General features: G+C 45.9%; 1 protein-coding gene across 7 annotated transcripts in view; it reads left to right on the forward strand.

Annotated features, from left to right (window-relative positions):
• The window catches only part of lrrc49 (leucine rich repeat containing 49), a 423,652-nt gene that overhangs the window by 360,976 nt on the left and 37,402 nt on the right, over positions 1-25,274 (forward strand). For all 7 annotated transcript variants that reach the window (XR_015074388.1, XM_085972505.1, XM_085972503.1 and 4 more), the window contains 2 exons: positions 5,919-6,156; positions 10,010-10,195. Coding sequence is in view for 6 of the 7 variants with exons in the window: in XM_085972505.1 (XP_085828631.1) it covers positions 5,919-6,156; positions 10,010-10,195 (424 nt within the window). In the remaining variant the exon portion in view is untranslated. The remainder of the gene's footprint in view (positions 1-5,918; positions 6,157-10,009; positions 10,196-25,274) is intronic.

Below are 25,274 nucleotides of genomic sequence, written 5' to 3' on the forward strand. Positions count from 1 at the left end.
GATGGTAATAGGCTGGGATTAGGTGTAAAGTGTACTGGCAGGGCAAAAGATAGCTGCCAGGTGTGAGAGAGAAACAAAAGGAAAGGGGGGGGGGGAGGAAAGGAGTGGAAAAATATAAGTGAAAATGAAATAGGGGCCGAGGTTATGATCTGAAATTGTTGAACTCGATATTGAGACCGGAAGGCTGCCAAGTGCCTAATCGGAAGATGAGGTGCTGTTCCTCGAGTTTACGTTGAGCTTCCGTGGAACAATACAAGAGGCCAAGGACGGTGAGGTCTGAGTGGGAATGGAAGTATAGTGAACAGTGAGGAGGATAGTGATAGACTTTAAGAAGATCTAGACAGGCTGGTGAAATGGGCAGACATGTGGCAGATGAAATTTAATGCAGAAAAGTGCGAAGTGATACATTTTGGTAGGAAGAATGAGGAGAGGCAATATAAACTGAAGGGTATAATTCTAATGGGGGTGCATGAATAGGGAGACTTGGGGGGCGTCTGTGCATAAATCATTGCAGGTGGCAGGGCAGGTTGAGAAAGCGGTTAAAAAAGCATACAGGATCCTGGGCTTCATAAATAGAGGCATAGGGCAGGATTTTCATTGGGCCGTGGAGGCGGGATTGGAGGCGTGTGGGGGGTTAAAATCCCGAAATCGGGGGGCACGAACCCATCCCGCCCCCAACCCGCCTCCATGCCAGTTTCAAAGGAGGCGGGTACCCAACCCACACTGGGACCCGCCTCTCCGAGGCGGGAAGGGGATTAGTGCCAATTAACTGCCTGTTAACAGGTAGTTAACAGGCAGTTTTTAGACTAATCCCTATTTTCATTGATGAAATGTGGGATTCCCGACGGCTCCAAACCACGCCAAGTTAGCGAGGCGGGCCGTCGGGATGAAGGGCTTGGAGGGGTTGAGATGTCCGGTGTTCAGGTGAGTGATGGGTGCATGAGTGCAAAGGTAAGTGTGTTTGGTGTGTGTAAAGTGTTTAAAGAAGTTTTACTTACATGTACTTACCTTTACAGCCTTCCTTCCTTCAGGTCTCGGGAGCCCCTCATCTCACCGGCACAGAAAGCGAGCTGTCAAAAGTTCCAGCATTCAGCTTTCTGTTCCGGAGAGATCTCTAAATCAGCCTGAGAGGAAGGAATTAACCTGGAGTACAGATTGTCAGTGTTTGACAGCTTCAACCAGCTGTCAAACGCTGATATTTCATCTGTCAAAAGGTCACAGATTGATATTTCATCTGTCAAGACATCACCTGTTGCCGGGTGGCCCTTAATTGGCCTGCTGAGCCCGCTGGGTGGGCTCAACAAGGTCAATCAAGTCAAAATCGCGTGGGTTGGCCACAACTCGATAGAGGCGGGACTACAACTTTTGGGGTTGTAGTCCCGCCTCCTACCTGCCTCAATGAAAATCCAGCCCATAGAGTACAAAAGCAAGGAAGTTATGATGAGCTTTTATAAAACACTGGTTCGGCCTCAACTGGAGTATTGTGTCCAATTCTGGGCACCGCACTTTAGGAAGGGTGCAGAAAATATTTACAAGAATGATTCCAGGGATGAGGGACTTCAGTTATGTGGATAGACTAGAGAAGCTGGGGTTGTTCTCCTTAGAGTAGAGAAGGTTGAGAGGAGATTTGATAGAGGTGTTCAAAATCATGAGGGGTCTAGACAGTGGAGATAGAGAGAAACTTCCCATTGGCAGAGGGGTCGAGAACCAGCGGACACAGATTCAAGGTGATTGGCAAAAGAACCAAATGCGACATGAGGAAAACTTTTTTACGCAGCGAGTAGTTAGGATCTGGAATGCACTGCCTGAAAGGGTGGTGGAGGCAGACTCAGTCGGAATTGGATAAGTACCTGAAGGGAAAACAATTGCAGGGCTACGGGGTAAGGGCAGGGGTGTTGGACTAGCTGAAGTGCTTTTTCAGAGAGCCGGCACGGGTTCGCCGGGCCGAATGACCTTCTGTGCTGTAACCATTCTATGATTCTATACTTCTCCAAGTGAGTGCAGTGGTTGCAGAGATAGGTACAGGTGGGTCACTGCAGTGGGGTGATGGGCACATTTGGGTGCAGTAATGTGTACAGGTGGCTGCAGCGATGGGCACAGGTGGGTGCATAATAAATGTCTGCAACAGATTTCAGTTATCTGTTAATTCTATAGATGCTGAGTTACCTGCTGAGTGTTACCAGCATCTACCATTTTTTGCTTTGTGTTTCAAATATACATTTTTTTTTAATGTTAAACCTTTTTGCACTGTTCGTCGTGTGAAAATAGAAACAGTTTTAAAAATGAACAGAAATTGAGAGACTTGGAGTAGGAACTGCCAAGTGTAATAGTTCATCCACTCAGGAGTTGTATGAATTGATATTAAATGTAAATCTATCTCTACAGCAGCTGCTTCTCAGCACAGTAAGGAGTGACAAATTCCAGCCTCTCAAGAAAACTCATCATTTTGTTTTGGCCCTTCGTGTAGAAAGAAAATTGATTTGTTCTGGACTTGGATCAGGTGCTGCACTGCATGTTCTGGGTTCCAATGCAGTGCTGCACTGCATGTTCTGGAGTCCAATCCAGTGCTGCACTGTATGCTTTGGGGTCCAATCCAGTGCTGCACTGTACGCTCTAGGGTTAGGTCCAGTGCTGCACTGCACATTCTGGAGCTGGCCACCCGAAAATCACATTAAAGGAAAATCTATTGGAATATTGAAGGTGGAGAACAATTATGGTACATCCTGGGCTTGCAGTGTCTGCAGTTAATTTTGTAATCTGATCTGTCCTTAGCCTATTACTGACAGTGATAACAACAACTTGCATTTATGTAGTGCCTTTAACGTAGAAAAATGTCCCAAGACGGAGCGGGGCATCTTGTGGCATGTCCTGTTAGACTTTCCATCACCCTTAAGCTTTGCCCTGTAAATTTCTGGAAGTGCGAACTGATAACGGTGTGGCGAGAACAATGGGGTATCTGGGACCTTGCTGAACGACAGGACCAACAGTGTATCTCCTTAGCCAATGAGATTTAAGGATTGAGAAATAAACAGGAATAACAGAAGGAGGTGAATTAGAGTCAAATCAGGTACGGAAATAAAAGTAAAGAGCGGGAAAGAAAGATTGGATTAAGAGAGAAAAAAAGTCAAAGAAAAAGACATTAAAAAAAAAATTAATTTAGAAAATCTCTAACAACAATTTACTACCTGTAGGAATGAGACTCCACGGATTAAATGTTTCCCTTTCTGGGCTGATGAAGTTGATTGGCATTGCAGGAACATAAATCTCATAATTAAAAGGGTACTTAACGCTGCTAAGTAGCAGCCCTAACTTTCTGCAGCAAGTTTAATAAGCAATTAATTTTCAAATTTAGCAACTTCATGAAACTCACGGCAAGGGTTAGTGCGTGATGCCGTTTTCGCAAGGCTAACAGCAATTCACGGGGTATTTCTTTCTCACCACAAGTTACTGGACGATTTACGCACTAATAACGGTGAGCGCCATTAAACAAAACAATAGAAATAATTTAATCATGAACAAAACAAAGACCATGCTGGCAGCTGTCCCATGTTTTTCATTTGGAAGCTACTGTATAAGGTTTTGGTGTAGCCCCAGAAAAGCCTTCGAAGTATTGAATATGATAAGATTTAAGTTTATATTTAAAGCTTTGGATAGGAAGCAGAATGTGATATGGCAAAGAATGCTGTGAATGGAGGCAGTGATTGGGGAATTCCACAGGAGACTGTTCTGGGTCCCCTGGCGGAGAGCAGGAAAGACTGTTCTGGGTCCCCCTGTCGGAGACTAGGAGAGACTGTTCTGGGTCCCCTGGCGGAGACTAGGAGAGACTGTTCTGGGTCCCCCTGTCGGAGAGCAGGAGAGACTGTTCTGGGTCCCCTGGCGGAGACTAGGAGAGAGTTCTGGGTCCCTCTGTCGGAGAGCAGGAGAGACAGTTCTGGGTCCCCTGGCGGATACTAGGAGAGACTGTTCTGGGTCCCCGTCGGAGACTAGGAGAGACTGTTCTGGGTCCCCTGGCGGAGAACAAGAGAGACTGTTCTGGGGTCCCTCTGTCGGAGACTAGGAGAGACTGTTCTGGATCCCCCTGTCGGAGACTAGGAGACTGTTCTGCATTGCTGATCATCTTCCAACATTCAATGGAATCTGGAACAGTACCCATGGATTGGAGGGTAGCCAGAAGTGGCCCTAGAAATAGTAGATGCATTGCTGGTCATCTTCCAAAATTCTATAGACTCTGGAACAGTTCCCATGGATTGGAGGGTAGCTAATGTTACCCCACTATTCAAAAAAGGTGGTAGAGAGAAAACGGGGAATTATAGACCGGTAAGCCTGACATCGGTAATGGGGAAAATGCTAGAGTCCATTATAAAAGATGTAATAGCAGAGCACTTGGAAAACAGTGACAGGATCGGACAAAGTCAACATGGATTTACAAATGGTAAATCGTGCTTGACTAATCTACTGGAATTTTTTGAGAATGTAACTGGTAAAATAGATAAGGGAGAACCAGTGGATGTGGTGTATTTGGACTTTCAGAAGGCTTTCAATAAGGTCCTGCATAAGAGATTAGCGTGTAAAGTTAAGGCACATGGGATTGGGGGCAAGGTATTGACTTGGACAGAGAACTGGTTGGCAAACAGAAAGCAAAGAGTTGGAATAAACGGGTCTTTTTCCGAGTGGCAGGCAGTGACTAGTGGGGTACCGCAGGGATCGGTCCTTGGACCCCAGCTATTCACAATATATATTAATGATCTAGACAAGGGAACTAGATGTAATATCTCCAAATTTGCTGACGACACAAAGCTGGGTGGGCGTGTGTGCTGTGAGGAGGATGCCGAGAAACTCCAGTATGATTTGGACAGGTTGGGTGATTGGGCAGAAGCATGGCAGATGCAATATAACATGGATAAATGCGAGGTTATCCACTTTGGTGGCAAAAACAGGAAGGCAGATTATTATCTGAATGGCAATAGATTGGGAGAAGGGTAAGTGCAACGAAACCTGGGTGTCCTTGTGCACCAGTCGCTGAAGGTAAGCATGCAGCTGCAGGGATAAGGGGTAAGCCATTTAGGACAGAAATGAGGAGGAATTTCTTCACCCAGAGAGTGGTGAACCTGTGGAATTCTCTACCACAGAAGGCAGTAGAGGCCAATTCATTAAATATATTCAAGAAGGAGTTGGATATATTTCTTAAGGCTAAAGGGATCAAGGGGTATGGGGAGAAAGCAGGGACCGGGTACTGAATTTGGATGATCAGCCATGATCGCATTGAATGGCGGAGCAGGCTCGAGGGGCCGAATGGCCTACTGCTGCTCCTATCTCCTATGTTTTTATGGGTCCCCTGTCGGAGACTAGGAGAGACTGTTCTGGGTTTCCTGTCGGAGACCAGGAGGGACTGTTCTGGGTTTCCTGCCGGAGACCAGGAGGGACTGTTCTGGGTCCCCCTGGCAGAGAGTAGGAGAGACTGTTCTGGGTCCCCCGGTGCAGACTTGGAGAGACTGTTCTGGGTCTCCCTGTCGGAGACTAGGAGAGACTGTTCTGGGTCCCCCTGTCGGAGAGCAGGAGACTGTTCTGCGTCCCCCTGGCGGAGACCCTGTACTGGGTTGATGGTACTTGTCATTAGTAAATTTTATATTACACCAAGCTGTGAGGCTGTGCCTTAAACTGCCCCATGGATGTTGACAGTGCTTTTCCAGTTATTCTGCTTTTATTCAGTTAATATTGAGCTTTCATCTTATATGAAGATAAAATAATGTTCACTGCTTGCATTAATGAACGACAGTGGTGATGCAAAGGTCTGAACTTTACAGATCCCAAAGTCTCGGTGTCATTTTATAAAAAGCCTTTGCACAGCTCAGAGGAGAAAAATCATTGATAAAAGTGAAAATAATAATGAAATTGGAGTTGTGTGTGTGTGTCTGCAGGTCTCCTGACGGGATGCTGACCTCCGCAGTGCAAGGACTGTCCATCGCAGAATCTCACCTGGCCGAGCTGGAAGGAGACACACTGCACTTGTACGGGTTTGGTGCACTCGAATCCCTGGACCGCAGCTGGGGTGTTCAGACAGCTGGGGCCGTCACAACTGTCTCTTTCATGTTCATAGACTTTGATGAGATTGTCACAGTGTTACCACGATTAAGGATTAAATTTCCAAATATTTTGGTAAGAATATTCCACATTTGTTTTACTGATGTCTTGGTTCCTGGTGAATTATTAGGGTTTAGAATTAGAATTTCGATTGTGAAAAAAGATGTTCTTGGACTAAGGTTGAAACTTATATTGGACTAATATTGGTCACACTTAGCAGTGGGATCACTCAGTGTTGTGGTCACTCAGCAGTGTGGTCACTCAGTGTTGTGGTCACTCTCAGCAGTGGGGTCACTCAGTGTTGTGGTCACTCAGCAGTGGGGTCACTCAGTGTTGTGGTCACTCTCAGCAGTGGGATCACTCCGTGTTGTGGTCACTCTCAGCAGTGGGGTCACTCAGCAGTGGGGTCACTCCGTGTTGTGGTCACTCAGCAGTGGGGTCACTCAGTGTTGTGGAAACTCTCAGCAGTGGGGTCACTCAGTGTTGTGGTCACTCAGCAGTGGGGTCACTCAGTGTTGTGGAAACTCTCAGCAGTGGGGTCACTCAGCAGTGGGGTCACTCAGTGTTGTGGTCACTCTCAGTATTGGGGTCACTCAGTGTTGTGGTCACTCAGCAGTGGGGTCACTCAGTGTTGTGATCACTCTCAGTATTGGGGTCACTCAGTGTTGTGGTCACTCTCAGTATTGGGGTCACTCAGTGTTGTGGTCACTCAGCAGTGGGGTCACTCAGTGTTGTGGTCACTCAGCAGTGGGGTCACTCAGTGTTGTGGTCACTCTCAGTATTGGGGTCACTCAGTGTTGTGGTCACTCAGCAGTGGGGTCACTCAGTGTTGTGGTCACTCTCAGTGTGGTCACTCTCAGTGTTGTGGTCACTCAGCAGTTGTGGTCACTTAGCAGTGGGGTCACTCAGTGTTGTGGTCACTCTCAGTATTGGGGTCACTCAGTGTTGTGGTCACTCAGCAGTGGGGTCACTCAGTGTTGTGGTCACTCTCAGCAGTGGGGTCACTCTGTGTTGTGGTCACTCAGCAGTGGGGTCACTCAGTGTTGTGGTCACTCTCAGTATTGGGGTCACTCAGTGTTGTGGTCACTCAGCAGTGGGGTCACTCAGTGTTGTGGTCACTCAGCAGTGGGGTCACTCAGTGTTGTGGTCACTCTCAGCAGTGGGGTCACTCAGTGTTGTGGTCACTCAGCAGTGGGATCACTCAGTGTTGTGGTCACTCTAAGCAGTGGGGTCACTCAGTGTTGTGGTCACTCTCAGCAGTGGGGTCACTCAGTGTTGTGGTCACTCAGCAGTGGGGTCACTCAGTGTTGTGGTCACTCAGCAGTGGGGTCATTCAGTGTTGTGGTCACTCTCAGCAGTGGGGTCACTCAGTGTTGTGGTCACTCAGTGTTGTGGAAACTCTCAGCAAAGGCTGACACGCCACCTGAGAATTCATTGTGCACCATGACACGTGTCTAAACCCATCCTATAACTACCTCCCACCATAAGTCCAGCCCTTGTTTCAGTAAGCAGTGTTCCATTATTGGATGTGTTATGCACTATTGATTAATATTGTACGTACCCCACTTCTGATCCAGAGTTTGGAGTAGGCCAAGTCATCTGAAAAATGCAGTGTGTGTGTCTGCTGACTGACAGGAGTAGAACCATGGAATTCATAGCTCCTTACCCATTTTCCAGCTTGGTATAAGGGAAAGGTTAATGAATGAGAGTGGCATATTGTCGTGACAAAGTGGGATGCTAGCCCATACCATCTAATCCTTGAACCTGGCAATGGAGTACCCATGTTTTAAATTTGAAATATCCAGCAGTTAGAGTTTGATGGTTAAGTTCTGCTTTGAATGTACCCACAGGTGGCTATATATTTTTCTCATTTCTGATGGTTAAAGTATAAATCAAAGATTCTAGACTGAGCCAGATTCCAAGCAGGCAGCTGTAGAGGTGAGCTGAAGAAATCAGAAATTATATTTACTAAACAGTACAGTGGCGACTTTGCATAGAGGAGGGGTGAAGTATACTAGAATGGTGCAGTACACCACTAGGAAGGGGGGCACTTTCCTCTTCACTCCCACGTGAGTTCCTGATCCCAGTCAGTATTACTTACTTTACTGACACAAAGCACTTTCTAATAGAGAGTGAAACATGGGGCTCTGACACTTTAATGGAATCTTCTTTTGTAGCTGCTGATTTTTTTAACCTCAGTTTAATAAATGCAGCTTTCTGCTTATTCAGCAGAATACTTCTTAGATTGAGCAAATGGATTCTTCATATGGCTTAAGTTATCAAAAGAACTCTCATTTATAATAAACATTCCTGAGGCTGTTCAGCTTCTCCATTGTTGCATCATGTTTAGGAAACCTGCATTGGGAGTAAACCCACAGCTGCTTAAATCGCACACCTTAGCAAAACAGAAGTCAAATCACTTCCCTATAGAGAAAGAAAGAGTTGCATTTATATAGCACCTTTCACGACCTCCTGACATCCCAAAGCGTTGTACAGCCAATGAAGTACTTTTTTTTGAAGTGTAGTCACTCTGGTAATGTAGGAAATGTGGCATACAATTTGCACACAGCAAGATCCCACAAACAGCAATGTGATAATGACCAGATAATCATCTTTTAGTGGTGTCGGGAAAAGTGCCAGGGCACTGGCAAACCTTAATGGCACAATTGTACCAGTAAGGAAAAGTTAACAGTGATGACAGAAGATGCAGACTTCAACAGCTAACCTAAATGGGGAAAAGTATCTGTGCACTGTGTAGTAACCAAAACAGTACCTGGGAAAGCGCTCAGTAATGTTACATATACTCACTTTTGATGGTTTATTCTGTCTTCCAAACCCTAACACGTGTTAGAGCTTGGACTCACATTGTACAGTTTGTTATATAATCCTGTGAGATTACAGTGGGTTATAAAGTAACTTTTAGTAGCCTAACTGCAATTAACTGGTCTCTGGGAGAGTCGTTTAGGACAATGTTAGAAGCTGCTCCCCCTGATAGTGGCTCAGGCTGACATCTCAAGGAGGTAGGCGCTAGGGGTCTGTCAGGGCAGCACCTCAAAGCAGTGCTAAGAGATGGTCCCTAAAGAGTGCTTGTGGGCGTGGGTCTAAATGAGAGTAGCTCAGAGTGGCACTGAAATGGTCTCATTGAGAAGAGTCAGGCCTCTTGACAGGGGAATAGCTCAGGGTGATTTCTCCATTTTAACACCTCTCTGAGAACAAGCACTGGCTTCTCTGGGGGCAAGCACTGGCCTCTCTCTGGGGGCAAGCACTGGCTTCTCTGGACAAGTACTGGCTTCTCTCTGGACCCCATATGCTACAAGTTAAAAAGCAAAAAACTGCAGACGCTGAAAATCTGAATTAATAATCAAACATGCTGGAAACACTCAGCAGATCAGGCGGCATCAGGCAGAGATTGTAAAAAGGTTAACGTTTCTGGTCTTGTGACCCTTGGTCAGAACTAGTTGTCACAAGACCTGAAACGTTAACCTTTTTCCTTCCGCCACAGATGCTGCCTGATCTGCTGAGTGTTTCCAGCATTTTAATTTTTAATTTCACTACAAGTCAGCTTTGGGAGATGGTGAGTTCAGTCTCACCTCCTGATGATCTATGGCTCTTACCATGCTGTGACACACAGTACCATGTCAATCAATCAGTTTGGAAATAACACATAATCAAAACCGTAGGATTCCTTCAAAAAGTTGTCACTGGTTGCTTATTAGTTTTTAACAATTTTGTTCTGTGATAACTTGTTAATTACATCACTCAATTTTTGGTACAGATTTTGCTGGGAATGGGTGTCTTGCTTAATACTGATCCTTCAACGTTAATGCATTTTCTTTGTAATGACAATTAGCTCGATGAAAAAGTTGGGCTTAGTGATCTTGTGCCTAGATTTGCATCCAGCATACTTGTTTTATAATTGTTTTGACAGCACTTCAAGTTCTGTGATACGAATCTTCACAAATTGCAGCAGTTTAATGCTCTGGCACTGGGCCGCCGGTTAGACCAGCTCACTGTTAGTTCTCAGGGGAACCCAGTGGTGAACTTCAGCCTCTGGAAATACTATGTCCTCTTCAGGCTCAACCATTTCTGTCTCCAAAAAATAAATGATGTGGAGGTAAGCATGTCAATCTCAGGAATTCCATTTAATGGATTGAATTTTGCTTTTGTTACTTTGCTAGATACCACACATACCTATATAGTTTGTGTTTGGATACTTATCAAATAATCATGCCCTGTCCTGCATCCAAAGTGCATGTTGTGCATCATACAATTCTGCTTTAATACATTAGTATCGTAATTCTTATTGAAGTTAGAATCATACAGCACAGAAGGAAGCCATTTGGACCATCGTGCCTGTGCCGGCTCTTTGAAAGAGCTCTCCAATTAGTCCCACTCCCCTGCTCTTTCCCCATAGCTCTGCAATTGTTTTCCTTTTCATGTATTTATCCAATTCCCTTTTGAAATTTACTATTGAATTTGCTTCCACCGCCCTTTCAGGCAGTGCATTCCTAATCACTACAACTCGCTGCGTAAAAAAAATTCTCATCTCCCCTCTGGTTCTTTTCCAATTGCCTTAAATCTCTGTCCTCTAGTTACTGACCCTTTTAACAAATCCGTGTTAGCTGTCATTTATCAACTCGTGTCTTTCCAAGTAACAACTAATTTTGTTCCACACTATTGTCTCTAAAGGTTTCCCCACGACCAACGTGAGGCTCACTGACCTATAGTGACCGGGTTTATCCCTCTCCCCTTTTTTGAACAAGGTTGTAATATTTGCAGTCCTGCAGTCCTCTGGCACCACTCCCATATCTGAGAAGGATTAGAAGATTGTGACCAGACCCTCCACTATTTCCATCCTTATTTCCCTCAGCAACATAGGATGCATCCCATCTGGACTGGGTGACTTTTCTACTTTGAGCACTGCCAACCTTTCAAGTACCTCCTCTTTGGCCGCGATTTTATCGGCACTGAGAGGGCGGGTTTGGAGGCGGGTCAAAGGTTAAAATCGTTTTGATTGACGACGGGTTCTGATCCCGCCGTCAACCCGCCTCCAAACAATTTTCCCAAGTGTCGGGTCCCCGATTTGCACATGGACTCGATACCTAGCGGCGGGAAGAGGATTAAAGCCAATTACCTGCCTGTTAACAGGTAGTTAATAGTAGTTGACTGGCTATTTTTTAATTTTGCTGCTTCTGCCTCGGGTATCCTGACGTCCGGACACCACGCCAGGTAAGTGTGGCGTGTTGTGAGTCTGCTGTAATGTTTCTGGATTGATGACCGCTGCAGAAGTGGTGTGAAAGATCCAATGGTGCACTGGTGAGTTTCAGAGGTAAGACAATGTTGGGAAATACATTTTTAATGCATTTACACATTTCTTTAGGTAACAAATTTTGAAATCGATGTCTAGTGCCACCTCATTGGGAGAACCTCTCTCACCAGTGACAGATCGCTTCTGTCACCTCACCTGTAGCTGCCATCTATTCTAGCCTATGGAGGGAGTCACTGGAGAGCCTGGGTGCAAAAGCTCACCGTTGTATAGTGATTGCCAGTGTTTACAGCACCTCAATGCTGTCAAACACTGAGAAATCAGCTGTCAAAAAAAATTGTGCGTGGTCCCTTTAAGAAAACCAGCAGATGACGCGTCATCAAATGACGTCATCTGACCGACTTCCTCTTAATTGTCCAGCAAGCCTGCAGGGCGGGCTTAACAAGGTCAATTAACGTAAAATCATGTCCGTGGGCTGGATGCAGTTGTGGGCGGGACTGGAAGCCGGAAACCACCTGACCTGCTCCCAACCCACATCCATTGACAAAATCACGGCCTTTATCTATTTTTATCCTATACAATTTCTCTACTACCTCCTCCTTTACTGTGACATTGGCAACATCCTCTTATTTTGTGAAGACAGATGTAAAGTACTCATTAGTACCTCAGCCATGCCCTCTGCCTCCACAAGAAGATCTCCTCTTTGGTCCCACCCTTTTTTTGACTATTCTTTTATTCTTTATATGTTTATAAAAGATTTTAATGTTCCCTTTTATGTAACCCGCTAATCTATTCTTATATGCTCTCTTTGCCCCTCTTATTTCTTTTTTCAGTTCTCCTCCACAATTTCTGTATTCTGTTTGATTCTCTAATGTATTATGAATCTGACATCATAAGCCTCCATTTTCTATTTAATTTTAATCTCCATATCTTTAGTCATCCAGGGAGCTCTAGCTTTGGATGCCCTTCCTTTCCCCCTCATAGGCATGTGCCTAGTCGGTACCCGAACCATCTCCTCTTTGAAGGCCTCCCATTGCTCATTTACTCTTTTACCTTCCAATCTTTGTTTCTAATCCACCTGGACCAGATCACTTTTCAACTCACTGAAGTTAGCCCTTTTCTAGTTAAGTATCTTCACCTTTGATTGTTCCTTGTCCCTTTCCATAACTACTCTAAACCTAATGATATTGTGACTACTGTTGCCCAAATACTCTCCCACTGAAACATGCTCCACTTGCCTCATTTCATTCCCCAGAGCTGGATCCAGCGCTGCTTCCTTCCTCGTTGGGCTGGAAACACACTGATCAAGAAAATTCTCCTGTACACATTTCAAGAATTCCTCCCCCGCTTTGCTCTTTACGCTGTTTTCCTCCAGTCTTTATTAGGATCATTGAAGTCCCTCTATCACGACTCTGTTGTTTTTACATCTTTCTGAAATTTGCTTGCAGGTTTGCTCCTCTATCTCCTTCCCACTATTTGGTGATCTATAGTATACACCCAGCAGTGTAATAGCTCCTCTTCTGTTCTTTAATTCTATCCAAATAGATTCTGTCTTTGAATCCTCAAGCACGTTATCTCGTTCTGGTGCGGAAGCAGTATATTTAATCAATACTGCCACCCCCTCCTTTTTTTTCCTTTCCTATTCCTCCTGAATACATTCTAGCCAGGAATGTTAAGTTCCCATTCCTGCCCTTCTTTGAGCCAGGTCTCCATTATTGCTACTATATCATAACCCCATGTGGTAACTTGTGCCTGCAGTTTACCAACCTTATTTATTGCGCTCTGTGCATTTACACACATGCACTCTAAACCCATCTTCGTCTGCTTTGCATTTCTCCTCTGTCTGACCCCTCCTCTTTCTGAACGACATAGAAACATAGAAGATAGGAGCAGGAGTAGGCCATTCGGCCCCTCGAGCCTGCTCCACCATTCAATGCGATCATGGCTGATCATCCAAATTCAGTACCCGGTCCCTGCTTTCCCCCCATACCCCTTGATCCCTTTAGCCTTAAGAAATATATCCAACTCCTTCTTGAATATATTTAATGTATTGGCCTCTACTGCCTTCTGTGGTAGAGAATTACACAGGTTCACCACTCTCTGAGTGAAGAAATTCCTCCTCATTTTTGTCCTAAATGGCCTACCCCTTATCCTTAGACTGTGACGCCTGGTTCTGGACTCCGCGACCATCGGGAACATCCTTCCTGCATCTAGTCTGTCCAGTCCTGTCAGAATTTTATAAGTTTCAATGAGATCCCCTCTCATTCTTCTAAATTCCAGCGAGTACAAGCCCAATCGACCCAATCTCTCCTCATATGTCATTCCTGCCATCCCAGGTATCAGCCTGGTGAATCTTCGCTGAACTCCTTCCATGGCAAGAACATCCTTCCTCAGATAAGGCGACCAAAACTGCACACAATACTCAAGATGTGGTCTCACCAAGGCCCTGTATAACTGCAGCAAGACATCCTTGTTCCTGTACTCAAACCCTCTCACTACGAAGGCCAACATGCCATTTGCCTTCTTAACCGCCTGCTGCACCTGCATGCTTACCTTCAGCGACTGGTGCACAAGGACACCCAGGTCTCGTTGCACTTCCCCTTCTCCCAATCTATTGCCATTCAGATAATAATCTGCCTTCCTGTTTTTGCCACCAAAGTGGATAACCTCACATTTATCCACATTATATTGCATCTGCCATGCTTTTGCCCAATCACCCAACCTGTCCAAATCATCCTGGAGTTTCTCGGCATCCTCCTCACAGCACACACGCCCACCCAGCTTTGTGTCGTCTGCAAATTTGGAGATATTGCATCTAGTTCCCTTGTCTGGATCATTAATATATATTGTGAATAGCTGGGGCCCAAGGACCGATCCCAGCGGTACCCCACTAGTCACTGCTTGCCACTCGGAAAAAGAGCCGTTTTTTCCAACTCTTTGCTTTCTGTCTGCCAACCAGTTCTCTATCCAAGTCAATACCTTGCCCCCAATCCCATGTGCCTTAACTTTACACGCTAATCTCTTATGCGGGACCTTATCAAAAGCCTTCTGAAAGTCCAAATACACCACATCCACTGGTTCTCCCTTATCTATTTTACCAGTTACATCCTCAAAAAGTTCCAGTAGATTAGTCAAGCACGATTTACCTTTTGTAAATCCATGTTGACTTTGTCCGATCCTGTCACTGTTTTCCAAGTGCTCTGCTATTACATCTTTTATAATGGACTCCAGCATTTTCCCCACTACCGATGTCAGGCTTACCGGTCTGTAATTCCCCATTTTCTCTCTACCACCTTTTTTGAATAGTGGGGTAACATTAGCTACCCTCCAATCCATGGGTACTGTTCCAGATTCCATCGAATGCTGGAAGATGATCAGCAAAGCATCAACTATTTCTAGGGCCACTTCCTTAAGTACCCTAGGATGTAGATTATCAGGCCCTGGGGATTTATCGGCCTTCAATCACATCAATTTCCCTAACACCATTTCCCTACAAATACTGATTTCTTTCAGTTCCTCCCTTTCATCAGAACCTATGTTTCCCGACATCTCTGGGAGGTTATTTGTGTCCTCCTTTGTGAAGACAGAACCAAAATATGTATTTAATTGGTCAGCCATTTCTTTGTTCCCCATTATAAATTCCCCTGATTCTGACTGCAAGGGACCTACGCTTGACTTCACCAATCTTTTTCTCTTCACATATCTATAAAAGCTTTTACTTTTACAGTCAGTTTTTATGTTCCCTGCAAGCTTACTCTCATATTCTATTTTCCCTTTCTTAATTAATCCCTTTGTCCTCCTTTGTTGAATCCTAAACTGCTCCCAATCCTCAGGTTTACTGCTTTTTCTGGCCAATTTATATATCTTCTCCTTGGATCTTATGCTATCCCTAATTTCCCTTGTTAACCACGGTTGAGTCACCTTTTTTGTTTTATTTTTATGCCAAACTGGGATGAACAAATTCTGTAGTTCATCCATGCGGTCTTTGAATGTTTGCCATTGCCTATCCACCGCCAACCCTTTGAGTGACATTCCCCAATCAATCCTACCCAACTCGCGCCTCAGACCATCGTTGTTTCCTTTATTTAAATTTAAGACCCTAGTCTCTGATTCGACTACTTCATTCTCCATCTTAATGAAGAATTTGATCATATTATGATTGCTCCGACCCAAGGGGCTCGTACAACAAGATTGCTAATTAATCCTTTCTCGTTACATAATACCCAGTCTAAGAGGGCCTGATCGCTGGTTGGTTCCTTGACATATTGGTCCAGGAAACCATCCCTTAAACACTCCAGGAATTCCTCCTCCACAGTATTGTTACTAATTTGGTTAGCCCAATCTATATGTAGATTCAAGTCACCCATGATGACTGCTGTGCCCTTATTGCACGCTTCTCTAATTTCCCTTTTAATGCCGTCCCCAACCTCCTCATTACTGTTTGGGTGTCTGTATACAACTTCCACTAACGTTTTCTGCCCCTTGGTATTTCTCAGTTCTACCCATACAGATTCCAGTTCATCTGAGCTAATATCCTTCCTTACAATTGTGTTACTCCCTTCTTTAACCAGTAATGCTACCCCACCTCCCTTTCCTTTTTGCCTATCTTTCCTGAATATTGAATACCCCTGGATCTTGAGTTCCCAGCCTTGGCCACCCTGGAGCCATGTTTCCGTAATCCCAATCAATTCATATTCGTTTACCTCTATTTGCGCAGCCAATTCATCCACCTTATTACGAATGCTCCTCGCATTAAGACACAAAGCCTTCAGGCTTGTTTTTTTAACGCTCTTGGACCTATTAGAATTATTATTTACTGTGGCCATGTTTGATTTAAACCGTTGATTTCTCTGACTGCCACTTTTGTTTTTCTCCTTCCTATCTTTTGCTTTTATCCTTGTTTTCCTTTCCTCTGTCCCCTTGCTCAGTTTCCCAACCCCCTGCCATTTTCTCTTTATTCTAATGCTGTTTGTCTCTCCCAATCCTCTATGCACCTTGTTTATACTGTCTGATGCTTCACCCTAGTTCCCTTCCCCCTGCCAAACAAGTTTAAACCGTCCCCAACAGCACGAGTTAACCTCCCCGCGAGGACATTAGTCCCAGCCCTGTTCAGGTGCAACCCGTCCAACTTGTATGGATCCCGCCACAAAGTTATACTTTTTCTGCCTTTACCACAATGTAACTTGAAACATGTTCAGGTAGTTTGTGAGAATACTTATTAAATATCAGCCTGGCCATTGATTTTTGTGTCACTCTGACTGTCACCAACACTGTCTGGTGGAAAGTAATAGAAATTGCTCTTTATCATAAAATTATACTTTTCTTGAAATTAGTGTGTGCCTAAAGATGTATGTGGTATCATTATTTACCACAGACCCCAGAGGAAGCATCACACATTCAGGGCTTGTAAACCTGGAGCTGTGACGTGAATTGATACTGTGGGCCGTGGTAAAATTGTATGGCTGGCTTTTGCACCTCTGCAGCCTCTATACAATATTTTATGGTTACAGTGTTCTTTGTTTGCTTTTGTGTACAGATTGGTATGCGTCAGAGAGTTGTGTTTATTTTCTAATTTTATTTTTGCTTTCATAAATACAGATTTGAAAAGAAACCTCTGGGCACCCTGTCAGCACTCCTGCCCTAAGACAGTCTGCAATCTGATAACTAATCAGTCCATTTTTAATTTTAATTTTATAAAATTCCATTTGAGTGGTGATAAGATCATCTTCTGCTACTCTTATCTCTGCCATATTTCTATTTCCCACAGTAACTAAATAAATATGCCAGAGACTTGAGGTGCCAACCCAACCCATGGTTATTCTGCTCACCCTCCCCACCGTCCAAGCTGTCGTATTAGATTCCTAGAATGGCACTAAGATTGAAGCCTGATGCAACACTGGCTGAATAAACTTCTTATGCTGTCACAGTCTGTGTTTGTACCATTGTGGCTGGGATCGGATCAGCCTGTAATTTATATTTCTCAGTCTCCCACTATTTAAGTTTCAACATTTTAAATTGTGTCAAGTATTTTATTTTGGTTAGATATAAAATAATGAAATTGGATTTACATGCTGCCTTGCTCTGTAGCAGATTCAGTAGGCCAACAGGTTAAATGGTATTGTAGGAAAAATTCACTGTTACAGAAACCCAGACAGCACTTTAAGAAAGAGTTGGTTTGTTTTATGTTCTATTCCAAAACTTGCACTGCCAGACACTGAATATCTGAACATTCTGGCTGCCAACTTATGCACTGCGATCTTAAAGTTGTTTGGGAAAATGTGTGAATGAGTGGGGTGTGTGCATCGCGACCATAATATGCCCGTCACGTCTGAAATTTTAACAAGTGTTGACTCAACACAAAGAAGAAAATGAAATATTCAAGAAACTAGACTCTGGAAATGGGGCCGAGTTAGCACAGGAGTGTGGGGCTGTGTACCCTGCACCTGCAGTGCACAGAGTTCAGGTCTCCCTCGAGTGGGCAACAATCCAGCAATAAAGTCTGAATTTCTAAGCAGTTACATTTTATTGTCAACTTATTAGAACTAATTATATATCACGGTGTACTCTAATCACAAATTCCCTCAATACTTTCCTCCATGACCCTGTGAACTAATACATATTTTAATAACTGTCCCAAAAGATTTACATTGTAAGTGATCATATATCGTAAAAAATTGAGTAGCGTCAGTTTACTATTTAAAAAGAAACACATTTTTGGTTGTAAAAATAGTGAATAATTATTTGTATAATGTGCGTGCCCGAGATATTTTACAACACTTGCAGGAGAAATAACAAACATCATGGGTTGTGGTTAGTCAGAGGTCCAATAATCATTTTACTTAACCAACTAGAATTCTATTCTAAAAATACATGTATACCAATTAAATCAGCACCGTTACACTCAATGTGCTCAGTCCTGTTGAGAACGTGCAGCAGGAAAGTGTGGAATTCTGTGGCATGCATTCTCTAATTCATTCGCCAGAGAACAAAATCTTTGTAATTTGGTCAGATAATAAACCGCACACGCTATTTTGGATCAGTTGCAGTTTGGAACAAGTGTCAGCCGTGGCTCACTGGGCAGCATTCTCGCCTCCGAGTCAGAAGGTTGTGGGTTCAAGTTCCACTCCAGAGACTTGAGCACAAAAATACCGGCCGACACTTCAGTGCAGTACTGAGGGAGCACTGTCGGAGAGACAGTACTGAGGGAGTGCTGCAATGTCATAGGGACAGTACTGAGGGAATGCTGCACTGTCAGGGTCATTACTGAGGGAGCACTGCACTGTCGGAGGGTCAGTACTGAAGGTGCGCTGCACTGTCGGAGGGGCAGTACTGAGGGAGTGCTGCACTATTGGAGGCCAGTACTAAGAACATAAGAAACAAGAGCAGGAGTAGGCCATACGGCCCCTCGAGCCTGCTCCGCCATTCAATAAGATCATGGCTGATCATCGACCTCAACTCCACTTTCACGCCCGATCTCCATATCCCTTGATTCCCATAGAGTCCAAAAGTCTATCTATCTCAGCCTTGAATATACTCTCAGACTCAGCATTCACAGTCCTCTGGGGCAGAGAATTCCAAAGATTCATAACCCTCTGAGTGAATAAGTTCCTCCTCATCTCAGTCTTAAATGGCCTACCCCTTATCCTGAGACTATGCCGCCTAGTTCTAGACACTCCAGCCAGGGGAAACAACAACCTCTAAGCATCTACCCTCTCAATCCCCTTCAGAATCTTGTATGTTTCAATGAGATCACCTCTCATTCTGTTTTTCTATTCTTCTTACCAAAGTGAAAAACCTCATATTTCCCTATATTATCCTCCATCTGCCACCTTCCTGCCTACTCACTTAGTCTATCTATATCCCTTTGCAGACTCTTTGGGGGGGGGGATTTTAACTCGGGTGCGGGATGGTGTCGTTATCCGAATTTCGTGTTTCCCACACGAATCTAAATGGATGTGGGAGATTGATGCAATTTTAACTTAATTGGCCAATTGATTTCTAACATGTGGGAAGCCTTTGCAAATGGGTTTTTCATGACTGAAAGTCCCCTCCGATGATGTCATCACTGCTGCTGCATTTAAGGTCCACAGCAAGCCTTGCTTCTTCTGCAGACTGCAAAGCTTCTTGACTGTGCAGTGTGAGGGAGCTGCAGCAAATATGACAAGCGGGAGGGCCAGATCAGCTCCTCGCTTTGACGAGGTGGCACTGCATGCATTAGTGGATGGGGCTAGGGCCAACAGGGAGGTGCTCTTCCCTTCATCAGGGAGGAAGAGGCTTCCCACTCAGGCCAAGGCAGTGTGGATGCAGGTGGCTGAGGAGGTCAACTCCTTGGGAGTCACCCGCAGAACCTGGATACAGTGCAGGAAAAAATTTCATGACCTTCAGCGCACTGGAAAAGTGAGTATGAATTTCCCATCACCCTCAATCTGATCCCCATTGCCTTTCCTCACCAGCACTCAGCTTTAGCAATCTCTTCCTCCACATCCCACTTGACACTGACATCCATGCACCCTTACCCATTCCCTCTCTCTCTCTGCTCACATTCACATAACTATTTGACCATGCAGCCCTCACACTCCCTATCACTCTGATGCTTTGAACACAACTGACAACACACAGGGAGGGCCCTTGGTCTTGAAACCTCACTCCATCTTTGTCTCCTTCTAAGTATCTATGCTATGCAATCTCTACACTCACTCCACCTCCACTTGTCTCCCTCATTGCAGGAAAAGAGAGCTCACAACAAAAGAGAGCGAGCCAGGACAGGAGGAGGGACAGCCTCATTAGCCCACCTGACCCCCTGGGAGGAGGCCGTCCTGGAAATTATGGGAATAGAGGATGATTCGCGCGTGGGGGATGGACAGACGGGTGTAACACAGCAAGCTGGTGACAGAAAAGTTTCCCATTTCTCTCTTTGACATTGCATGAGTCGCTGATAATGATTGGGAAACTGTAACAGATGGACTTATGAGCATCTGCAAAAAGCTATGTGCATGTAGCCTTTGCATCACATCTCTGAGTCTTTCCTTTACTCCCCCACAGGACCATCACAAGCATCCATCCCCCCTAGCCAGGAAGAAGAGGCTGAGCAGCCAGACTCCTCAGAGGAAGCTGCAACCTCTGAGGGCGCAGCGTCAGCAGAATTCAGCGCACCCAGCACCAGCGCAGACACTCACACCTTGGTGGGACTTTCAGGACATAGAGTAGTGTTGTCACCTGGTGTATCACAGCTCACAAGTGAGCATCAGCAGATTGTGGAGACAGGAACAGCAGTGGAGAGTCCTAGTCGGAGGGCGCAGGACTCTGCCAGCTCGGCTCAGCAGCATGTCGACCCTCTGCCTCTGGGTCCATTCATAAGATCAGAGGTGATGGAACTCCAGGCACAGATGCAGGTGTCTCTGGCAGGTTTTGTCTCTAGGGTCGCTGCGAGTGTGGAGCGAATGGAGGAGTCCATAGCGAACATGAGCAGAGCCTTTGTGGAGTCATTGGCGCATGAACGCATCACCACGGAAATGATAGCTACCTCCGTGGAAAGGATTGCTACCTTCATGGTAAGGCTGGCTACCGTAGAGGAGAGGATGGCTACGGTAGAGGAGAGGATGGCTACGGCCTTGGAGGAGCTTAGTCGCCAGGGTATGGAAAACATGGTCATTGTTCAGAATAGAATGACATCTCTTGAGGAGCGATGGGCATCTATTGAACAGAGAAACCAGACCTTCATGAAAGTCCTTCTGAGTAGGACTGCCATTGCAGATACAGATCCCCATGGCCCCCCTGACGTGCAGCAAGGTGCTCTCCAGCCACTTGCAGGCGCTGAGGGGACCTGACCCACGAGAGGGAGGTTGCTGGCAGACCTCAAGGAAGTGGGGGCTCCTCTCCAAGCGCTCACACTTCCATGCCACTGCAGAGCCCTCAGTCAGAGCCCCACCGGAGTCTACACCCAAGTGAGATAGACATCTCAACCCCTGCACAGCCGCAGGAGCAGCAGACTGTTGACGAGCCCTCACAGGCTCGCAACCCCAGAGGATGCCCGCCAAAGGTGTCGAGACCGGAGCAGCAGGAAAGTGAACAAGGGGCCTCCACATCTGCTGAAGCCACAGGGGAGGCATCACATAGGAGCACGCGTAAGAGGAAAATTCTGCACAAATAGTCACAAGGGTAGTCACTTGGGTGCAATTTTGTGTTTATTGTAAAAATGCCAACACGTCATTATTGAACATAAAAATTCTGATCGCAAATGTTGCAGTTGTGGCGTCTGTCATTTCGCTATTGGGACTTCGACATTGAGGCCTTTGGAATATTTGCAACTGTCAGTATGGTGGGCAGAGTGCTAGGAATCCTCTGGTTCTTGGCCATTGTCAAAGCTCTGGTAAGAAGCAGCAAGGCAAAAGTGTTTGATTGACTAGGATAAGCAAATCTGGCCAGGATGAGTGCGTTCCTTGCATCCCAGGCAGCAATGTTCTCGTGTAATGCTGCCGTTGGTTGATGGGACTCTGCAGGATGTTCATTTTCGCACTCCTCCTCCTCCTCCTCCTCCTGATCTGATGAGGAGGATATGTGAGGAGCCACTTGGTCCTCAGGAATCTGCAAGCCACGACGCTGTGCCATGTTGTGCAGTGCACAGCAAACCACGACGATTCTGGAGACCCTGGCTGCTGAGTACTGCAGGGCTTAACATGGCCCTTAACGTCAAGAAAACCAAAGAAATCATTGTGGACTTCAGGAAGTCTAAAGGCGGAAGTCACACCCCCATCCACATCCATGGGGCTGTGGTGGAAAGGGTGGACAGCTTTAAGTTCCTCGGAGTCCACATCACAGAAGACCTCTCCTGGTCCCTCAATACCTCCTCTCTGGTGAAGAAGGCCCAGCAGCGCCTATATTTCCTAAGGAGGCTGAAGGGATGTAACCTGTCACCCCTGATCCTCTCTAACTTTTACCGCTGCACAATAGAGAGCATCCTGACGAACTGTATCACAGTATGGTATGGCAGCTGTAGCTACTATGACCGGAAAGCCCTGCAGCGGGTAGTCAAAACTGCCCAACGCATTACCGGCACCCGGCTACCGACCATAGAGCACATATACCAGAAACGCTGTTTACGGAGGTCACGGACCATCATCAAAGACCCTACCCACCCCAGCCACAGTCTGTTCGCCCTCCTGCCATCTGGGAGACGCTACAGATGCATTCGCACCCGAACGACCAGATTTAGGAACAGCTTCTTTCCCAGGGCTGTCATCCTACTGAACTCCACAAATAAACTATAAAGCCTGCACATCTGCCAATGCACTTTATTATGGTTATGTTTATGTTAATGTACTACAAGCCAAATGAATGTTGAATGTTTAAATGTCTTAATCTAAATGTACACTCTCGGGAGCCGCAAGCCTACATTTCGTTGTACTGCACTTGTGCACTAACGATGACAATAAAGTTGATTATTATTATTATTATTATTATCTATCCAGGCATCTGAAGCGCATCTTCAGCAAACCGATGGTTTGCTCGATAATGGATCTGGTGGAAATGTGGCTGGAGTTGTAGCGCTCCTCAGCTTCGTTGGCTGGCCTCCTCAATGGCATCATTAGCCACGTCTCCAAGTAGTCATCCGTTAAGTTGGTCTGGCGGACTGAATAGCGGAGGCACACTAGACCGGCGCAGTATGAAGGAGTCACGGCAACTGCCAGGGTACATGGCACAAACATGCAAAATTTCTTTCTTGTGGTCACACACCAACTGAACGTTGAGGGAGTGGAAGCCCTTGCGGTTGACAAAAATACCTGGATTGCGATGGGGTGCCCTAAGGGCCACATGTGTGCAGTCAATGACGCCCTGCTCCCTTGAAAAGCCTGCCAGATTAGCTAATCCAACCGCTCGCGCCGTGACATTTGCTCGATCCTTGGAGAAATGGATGTGATTGTGTGCAAGGGCAAAGAGGGCATCGGTTACCTGCGTGATGCAAGTGTGTGCGGCCGCCTGGGAGATGCCGCTGATGTTTGCTGCTGATCCCTGGAATGAGCCTGAGGCAAAAAAGTTGATTGCGGTGGTGACTTTGATGGCCACTGGTAATGCTTGTCCACCTGGTCGTCTGGGCTGCAGGTCTTGCTGTAGCATTGCGCAGATGTCAGTCACTACCTCTCGCGAAAGTCGGAGCCGCCTTTGGCACTGCTGCTCAGACATGTTGAGGTAGCTGACCCTGCGTCTGTAGACCCTGTTTCGGGGGTATCTCCTGCGCTAACGGGCTTCCAGGCGCTGGCCCCTTCTGGCCTGTGCAACTTCAGGTGGGTGAGCAGTAGCCTGGCGCTCCTGTTGCTGGTGCTGCGGCTGGTGCTCGAGCTCCTCTAATGTCCAGATGGGAAGGAAATCTGTATGGGTAGAACTGAGAAATACCAAGGGGCAGAAAACATTGATTTACAAAAGGTAAATCGTGCTTGACTAATCTACTGGAATTTTTTGAGAATGTAACTGGTAAAATAGATAAGGGAGAACCAGTGGATGTGGCGTATTTGGACTTTCAGAAGGCTTTCGATAAGGTCCTGCATAAGAGATTAGCATGTAAAGTTAAGGCACATGGGATTGGGGGCAAGGTACTGACTTGGATAGAGAACTGGTGGGCAGACAGGAAGCAAAGAGCTGGAATAAACGGGTCTTTTTCCGAGTGGCAGGCAGTGACTAGTGGGGTACCGCAGGGATCGGTGCTAGGACCCCAGCTATTCGCAATATATATTAATGATCTAGACGAGGGAACGAGATGTAATATCTTCAAGTTTGCAGACGACACAAAGCTGGGTGGGCGTGTGTGCTGTGAGGAGGATGCCGAGAAACTCCAGTATGATTTGGACAGGTTGGCCTTGGTGAGACCACACCTTGAGTATTGTGTGCAGTTTTGGTCGCCTTATCTGAGGAAGGATGTTCTTGCCATGGAGGGAGTGCAGCGAAGATTCACCAGACTGGTACCTGGGATGGCAGGAATGACGTATGAAGAGAGATTGGGTCAACTGGGCTTACACTCGCTGGAGTTTAGAAGAATGAGAGGGGATCACATTGAAACTTATAAAATTCTAACAGGACTAGACAGACTAGATGCTGGAAGTATGTTCCCGATGGCCAGGGAGTCCAGAACCAGGGGTCACAGTCTAAGGATAAGGGGTAAGCCATTTAGGACAGAGATGAGGAGGGATTTCTTCACCCAGAGCGTAGTGAACCTGTGGAATTCTCTACCACAGAAGGCAGTTGATGCCAGTTCATTAAATATATTCAAGAAGGAGTTAGATATATTTCTTAATGCTAAAGGGATCAAGGGATATGGGGAGAAGGCAGGGACAGGGTACTGAATTTGGATGATCAGCCATGATCTCATTGAATGGCAGAGCAGGCTCGAGGGGCTGAATGGCCTACTCCTGCTCCTATCTTCGATGTTTCTTTGTAATCCAATAGTGCTCCAGCCAGGTTTCACATTCGTGTTTCCCACCAGGCGTGTTCCACGTGGGAAAAGGGTTAAATTCGTAAGGGCCTTTCAAAATAGGATTATAGAGGCCATTTAGTGGTTGTTAAGGGCCTTAACGACCAGTCCCGCCTGTTGGATGCGGGACGGAGTTGGGACAATCAGACACGACTGAGTTAAAATTGCTCGGAGTCGGGAACCAGGCGGGGGGGGCGGTCCCGCCCGCCAGTTTTTGTGATTTTAACCTCCCGCACGCCTCCAAGCCCGCCTCCACGGCGCAATGAAAATCGAGCCCTTTGTGTTCTCCTCACAGCTTACTGTCCCACCTAGCTTTGAATCATCAGCAAACATGGATACATTACACTTGGTTCCTTCATCTAGGTCATTAATATAGATTGTAAATAGCTAAGGCCCCAACACTGATCCTTGCGGCACCCCACTAGTTACAGCCTGCCAACCTGAAAAAGATCCGTTTATCCCTCT

Source organism: Somniosus microcephalus, chromosome 32 (assembly GCF_052327205.1).
Source record: "Somniosus microcephalus isolate GS21.2 chromosome 32, FLI_Smic_1.0, whole genome shotgun sequence".
Lineage (NCBI taxonomy): Eukaryota > Metazoa > Chordata > Chondrichthyes > Squaliformes > Somniosidae > Somniosus > Somniosus microcephalus.